This window comes from Penaeus chinensis, chromosome 22 (genome assembly GCF_019202785.1).
Source record: "Penaeus chinensis breed Huanghai No. 1 chromosome 22, ASM1920278v2, whole genome shotgun sequence".
Taxonomy (NCBI): domain Eukaryota; kingdom Metazoa; phylum Arthropoda; class Malacostraca; order Decapoda; family Penaeidae; genus Penaeus; species Penaeus chinensis.
In genome coordinates, this window is record NC_061840.1 from 8026945 (window position 1) to 8034444 (window position 7500).

The 7500-nt window shown below is 34.2% G+C and overlaps 1 protein-coding gene across 2 annotated transcripts in view; it reads right to left on the bottom strand.

The window, feature by feature from the left end:
- The window catches only part of LOC125036897 (GDP-fucose transporter 1-like), a 31202-nt gene that overhangs the window by 23675 nt on the left and 27 nt on the right, over positions 1-7500 (bottom strand). The window contains exons 1-3 of one of the 2 annotated variants that reach the window (XM_047629835.1): positions 7434-7500; positions 2256-2332; positions 1853-2060 (exon numbers count right to left, since the gene is read on the bottom strand). The exon at positions 7434-7500 is cut by the window's right edge and continues 27 nt beyond it. In XM_047629835.1, coding sequence (XP_047485791.1) covers positions 1853-2060; positions 2256-2329 — 282 coding nt within the window. In that variant the 5' untranslated portion in view covers positions 2330-2332; positions 7434-7500. Of the gene's footprint in view, positions 1-1852; positions 2061-2255; positions 2333-7010; positions 7089-7433 lie in introns of those variants that run through there. The other variant, XM_047629836.1, reaches the window with a different exon arrangement.

A 7500-nucleotide genomic window follows, 5' to 3' on the forward strand; every position in this document is an offset into this window, starting at 1 on the left:
ATAGCAATAAAAATAGAAAAGAATCTTTCTAAAAATCAAAAAAGAGAGTAAACTAAGACATAAAAGGGGGACATTTTGTAGCAGCACAACCCACAACCTACAGCTCCACATACTTCTCAGGATGGGTCACATCAGGTCCAACAGCTTTGTCCTAGCTCCCTCACCAGCAGGTGCTTCTCACAATTCACTACTGAGACTTGACTCGTTGACATGGACACCTCACAGCTCTATGATTGGATGGCAGGCTCCTCTCATTCCCTCTACGCTTACAAAACCCCCTTGTCCTTAAGCTTCAGGATCCAGAACCGAGATAAGCAATTCATGTTCCTCAAGCCACACCTCAGTATGCATCAGCTACATGGGTCTGCCCAGTCCTTCACTAACTGGGGAGCCTTTCCACTTCACCTACAGCAGCCAGTCACAACAGTGGGCATTAACACCCACACAACCACTCCCCAAATATATAAACCACCAGACAAGTGGTAGATGCATATCATTTACTGCACTGGTGACTCATTTAGCTCATTCACTGGAGGGGGAGTACCTGTAGCAGGTCTCATTCACTGGAGGGGGAGTACCTGTAGCAGCACAACCCACAACCTGCAGCTGTGTATACTTTCTAGGTTTGATCACATTAGCCTTGTTTTCACTCTCTTAACCCGCAGGCACTTCTTGCAATTCACTGCTGAGACCTGACTGGTTGATACAGACACCTCACGGCTCTATGATTGGACCACAGGCTCCTCTTGCTTACACAGCCCCAGTGTACTTAAGCTTCAGGATCTGGAACCGAGATCAGCAACTCACAATCCCTTCAGCCACAGCTAAGCAGCAACAACTCAAAGGCAGCCATGCCCTTTACTGACTTGGGAGACCTCTCCGGCTACCCTGTAGACCTCCACATCACCTTCAGCTCCCAGACATAACAGTGGGAATACGCAACCCCTACAAACACTCCCCAAAGAAATACAAACCAGTCCAAATAGAGGTGCAATTACTATTTAAATTGTACACATCAGTGTTTCTTTTTCTGGTTTAAAACTGAGGAGTGAAGCCATCATCAAGTTACTTTATGTCTTATTACAAAATTGAGTACTTCATAAAATAACAGCTCAAAACTAGAAATAATGAAAAAAAAAAAAAGAAACTGAATATAGCTGGGATAGGCAGTTTCATAAAAGAAGGGACTAGAAACTCTAATAGACAAATGTACTTGCAACCACTGTCAGACAGACAGTAATGATTAAACTAAAAGGACAACCATTCAATATAAATATAATTCAAATGATAGCAAATTTATGGTTCCGATATCATTACAGACACTTAGGACCTAGGAAGCCAAAATAATAATACAAAGAATCAGAAATGTATAACAAGAGCCATGTCATCTAAAAATTCTATAATACAACCCTTGTGATGAGCTTGAGAAACTGGGCACAACTGTAGACTAAAGAAAATACAAACAAGCGAGAAGGAATAAGTTACTGTTAATTTAATTTAGAAAAAATAATCATAAAGAAAGACTGCTATGAAATATTAATTTGATACTTTGTACATGGAAAGTGACAGATATTCGGTGAGTGGCCAGATTCTGAAATCAATAAATAAAAAGAAAAACAATGATGAGTTGAGCATATAGATGAAACTGAAATGTACAAAGGCCAAATAGGTGTGGCAGAGATGATAAACTCAAGAAAAATGCAAGAGAAGGTGGAAATTATAAATGGGAGATAACTGATGTGGTGGAAAGAGGAGTGGAATCATATAATGATTTTGTTACTGCACGTAAAGAAAGGTTGAATGTACGAATGAATGAATAAATAAAGATTAAAATAAAAGAACAATAGCTTACCTTCTTCACTTTCTCTGCTTCTAAAGCTCCAACTTCAGGGAAGGTGACAACATGTGGAAACAATCTAGAGCTGTATTTCAGGAGAAGGCAGAAGAGGACAGTCACAACACACTGGAAACATGTCACAAATAAAGGGGCATCTCTATCCCCCATGGAAGAGCCTCCCAGTAGATATTTGTTAACAAATACCATAGATATTGACACAACCCTGCAAAGAAAGCAAAATGCAATAATTTTCATATAAATATGTGATAATAATAAAAATGCACCAGACTATTCCCAATTTATCTATATACAATATTTTTATTAATTAAATAAAATCTTACTTAAAGGATTATATAATTTAATTATATATGAATTCCATAAAAAAGATAACATAACCAAACAAAAAACTTTTACATACCAATATAGGCTGACCACTGCTGCCACCTTGACATATTTCTGGACTAATGATATATCTTTCCTTGATTCCATCATAACCTGCAAAATACAGAGAGTTTAGAGTACACTTTTCCTAAAGAGTTATTGATAACCCAAAAGGCATTACCATTCATATATGAACAAATCTTACCAACAAAAAACTAAAACTAAAACAAAGACTAATAATCATTACCATTATTGTCATCATCATCACCATTATCATCACCATCAGCATTATCATCATTATCATAATGATTATTATAATGTTATTATAATGATAATAATTATTTTTATCATTATCATGAGCATTTCAATATCACTGTTAATTTCATTATCCTTATTATCATCATTATTATTATCATTATCATTATCATTATCATTATTATTATCATTATTATTATTATTTTTATTATTATTACTATTATTATTATTATTACTATTATTATTATTATTACTATTATTATCATTGTTATTATGATTATGATTATCATTATTATCATTATCTTATCATATCATTATTATCACTATCATTATTATTAATATTATATAATAATAATAATAATAATAATAATAATAAAAATAATATTATATATTATTATTATTATCCTTATTATCATCATTATTATTATGTACTGTATGTTTATTCCAAAACAAAAACAACATTGTTACTATAATTAGTAGTATTGTTAGTTTGGTTTTATTTTGTTCTGTAACAACTGAGTATTCAAACAACATTCAAAAGTGAAGCGTTCACAAATGTTTTGCAAATATAAAGCACGTATTAGTGGGATTCATTAAAGCAGGATGTTGTACGTCTTTTTTTACACGAATGAACAATTTCATCAAACTTTTTTTAGTAACTGAAGTAAGGAGGTCTGTGATGTGATGTCATCTTTCTGCCTTTGTCTAAAAAAATATATATATATAAGTAAAGACTTACAATATGCTGTCTTAATACATGCATTCTATTTGCAAAATATTTCTCGACACTTCAGTTTGGTTTTGAATGTTGTTTGAATGTTCATTTGTTACTGTCCAGATTAAAACTCTGGACAGAGTTTTAATGGTAATGATGATAATAAAAATGATAATAACTATTGTTATTATAATTATATTGATTATCATAATCATACTACATATTTCAAGTGTGAGTTAAATATGGTAGCCTGCAGAACTCAATGCACAAGGTATGTCTGCACTTGTGAGATCAATGCATGATCAGCATGCAAACAGGAAGGGGTATGCTCTAACCAAGGAATGTATATTCTAGAGTAGCCCATTTCATACACACAGGGGGGGTGGGTATAAACTGGCCTAAAATAACCCTGGGTATATTCTGGCTGTTATACTGGCATTGAGTAAAACAAAGGAATGAACCCCATCTTAATGGACTAAAAGATCAACTAATAAACCAAAAAATTAACAAACCTGGGGACTTCCCCCAGGCCCTCTCAATTGTCTTATTTGGATAGGAGACTTCCTCTAGTCCATTTTATTTTCTAAGGTATGACACTTTATTCATATTTTTATGGGTAATTGTTTCTACTACCATCACACTTATGCTTCCAGTAAAAATATGACATTCCTCGAGATTTACAGGTGTATTGCAAATATACGGCAATCTTGATAGGTACAGAAACAAGTAGCTACAGCTAGCAATCTTGATTTGATAATCCTGACAGGAGAGGAAGGCATAAAGTTCATCAGGGAAACTGCTGGTTAATCCAACTACGACAGGCATGCCATGCCTGTCGTAGTTGCCCACTGTGAGTTTACTTTATTAATTGTTCTTATACAAATATAGCTACACTTGTACTAAGTCACCAATGAGCTAATTACGAGTACTGCCTGTCTTGCTAGCTTGCCCTTTTCCTTGATTTATGAAATTTTTTTTAGTTTATTTTGTTTTGCTGTTACTAATGTTTATAACATTATAGTAATTATAATGTCTACAATAAAAATAACACCATCGATATTTATAGCATTAGTAAAAAATATTTTTTTTTTCTGCCAATTCAAGGAAAGGTGAAATTAGGTAAGGTCACAAGCTCTACTAATTGACTCTTTTGTGGCTAAGCACTAGCAGAGCCATCTATGTGCAGAGACATTTCACAAAAAATAAAAAATGGACACAGCATTTCCCCCAGCGGCATGTGGTTAAAAAAGCTGAAACATACTGATTGAAGAACAAAAATACATAAAAACACCTGACCAATTTTTAAAATTGGCCAATGAAACTCTATGTAAACCACAAAAACTCTAGAGAGCGAGAAAAAACATCACCATAACCTCCATCTAACCTCTAACCATGGAGCTCTGCCAACTCAATTCTGCAATCAATATGTTCTTGTCATATATTCCCTAGCCAGGAGGCTCAACCCCCTGGACCCCATGGTCATTAAACAGTACATTTTAGCCATAAACACTACTCAAACTGGGCCCCTGTGTTAATCATACAGTGTTCTAACTGTACATTCCTTAGCCAGAGGCCTCCACCCCTGGACCTGTCTGCTATTTTTTAATTCTCCCTAGTCAGCAACTAAACACCTGTGGTTGTTAAACTATAAGATCTAGCCAGAAACCCCACCTAACCCCTAGCCCATTGTATAAATACCCATGGTATTTATACACTGTTATAGCCATATATTTCCTAACCCTGTTCTGCTGCATAAAATAAATTATATGAATTACTAAATGATTAGTTATTTATACATAGAATTTGCTATTTGAAAAAGACATCTCAAAATAAAGAAACACTATAACTGCACTTTATTTTTTAATCTGTCTAATGTATGAACTGCTTGGTATTTATTTTGTATTTTTTTGACACTTATGACAATCAATGAATGGGCCTTTCATACTAAGGTTAGCATATTGTTTTAAGTGGCCCATAATATGGCGCAAACTTGCCATCATGAGCATTTCAGCTGAATGCTGTGTTGGCGAGAACTTGCCATCATGAGCATTTCAGTTGAATGCTGGGGTAACAGGAATGACTCACTACAACTACACAAAGCCCTTTAGGGTGATTTAGGAAGTAGCTTTTGCACTATTTCTATCTGTGAGCCATGACAGGAAGAACGCCAGTTATTTCCATGCCCAGAATCCTATTCCTGGCTCATGTGACTGGCAGCACAGTTTTATTACAGAAAACTGAATATTACAAAAATTAATAAATAACAAAGAAAAAAAGAAATCATAATAATGAAAAATAAACAAATATTTTTTTTTTCTACTGTGAAATGTCTTTGCACACGGATGGCTCTGCTAGTGCTTAGCCATAAAAGAGTCAATTAGTGGACCTTGTGACCTTACCTGATTTCACCTTTCCTTGAATTGGCGGGAACAATGTTTTTTACTAATGCTATGTATATTGGTGCATTATTATTATACACATTATAATTACTAAAATGTTATAAATAGACACATGTAACAGCAATATAAGATAACGTAAAATAATTTTGAAAATCAAGGAAAAGGGTAAACAGGCAAGACAGGTAGTACTTGTAACTGGCTCATTGGTGACCTAATACAAGTGTAGTCATCTATGTGTAAAAATTATTAATAAAATAAACTCACAGTGGGCATGGCATTTACATACATTACATTCCAGTCAGCTTTGGGTTAAATGACACAAATAACAAAATGTTACTTTTTGTTATTATTACTGCACTGAAGATATGCATTATAAGCCAAATAAGTTTAGTGGGTAAACAGCCAGTAGAAGGAATTTATAGGTTTGTGTAATGCCTTGTTGCCAGACACAGGAGCAATACCTTTTTTTTTTTTTGTCTGTGTAATTAGATTTTTTAATCTGATTATATGTTCTGGACATGAAAGAAGGCACTGAGATAAATTTGGGTATTAATAATTTAGTCTTAACATAATTCTAAGGTTTCCTAAGCTATGAAAAGTGGGTAACAACCAGAAAAAGTTTGGGAATCACTGATCTAGTGAGATGATGCAAGGAAAACTGTGTATACCATCTGGATAAAGCAAATCAAATGACATATATAGATATTGGATAATGGCAAAAAAAGCTAAAATAGCTTATATAGAAAAAGAGAAAAGAACATTATAAAGGGGACATATGGAGTTTTGTCATCATACACGAGTATTCATGTACACCAAGCCTACAAGCCGAGCACATGTCAGCCTGTATTTTGGGCCACATGATGGTGTAGAGAAGCATCCAGGTCTGGATTTTAAAAATATACTAACTGAAATATTGCAGGAATGAATTATGTGGTCAGTGCAGTACCTGATACTGCAATGGAAACATTGTGAGCGACTTGGAAAAATTTGGTTGCAATAATGTATTAGATGCTTATTATAGGCATACTATGTGAGTGGATTAAGTGTTTTCACTTTTGCAATTCATTACATCCTAAAGAATTAATATTCATCATTGCCCTTAAATTATAGTATACATTGACTTTACATAATTCAACCTTTAGATGCTTCCAATGAAATCTATGAATACAAATTTTACATTATCAGCAACATGCAGACTTCTCTATAGCAATCAGGTTGGTAATGTGGCACTCATTGCAGATTACAGCCAGTTTTAAGTGAATGCAAAATAAGAAAGCAAATGAAATTACAAGAAAGATTTCAATTTTGAAAGCCATTGTATCTAAATACCTTATCATAAATTTTAAACTACACAGTTCTTTTAGCATCTAACACTAGAGTTGACAATATTATTGCTTTCTTGAAGGTTAAAGCATATTCTTACTGGATTCACTTGGTTACACACAAACAGAATTCCTCTTGTCCTTAGTGCTGTTTCCTCTGAATGTTGCCGTGAAAAGAAATGACACGTCACCGAGCACTAGATTTAATCGAAAATAAATTTATTCACAAATACACCTGCATTTAGGTGACCATACACTTCCCAGGTGTCTCTCTGACGTCAGCCTAATAATTATAACACATAAAGCCTATTCATAAAATGTTTAGTTAAGTGTAAGCCCACTTAATTGCCGAAAAAATACTCTCCAAATTATTTTCTGAACAATTAACAATAATAAACAATTGCTTTACTAGTTTCGCTAAGCCCCATACTGAATATACTAAATGCAAAGAAAGTCCACTGAAATGCTAGACTATTACTTTCGCCTGTCAGACCCAGAACAATGATTATGGAATGAAAACTCACGAGTATATTAGGAGTTGAAGTTTGCACTTGCAGGTGGAGCGGCCGCCGTGTTTACGTTGCTGCAACT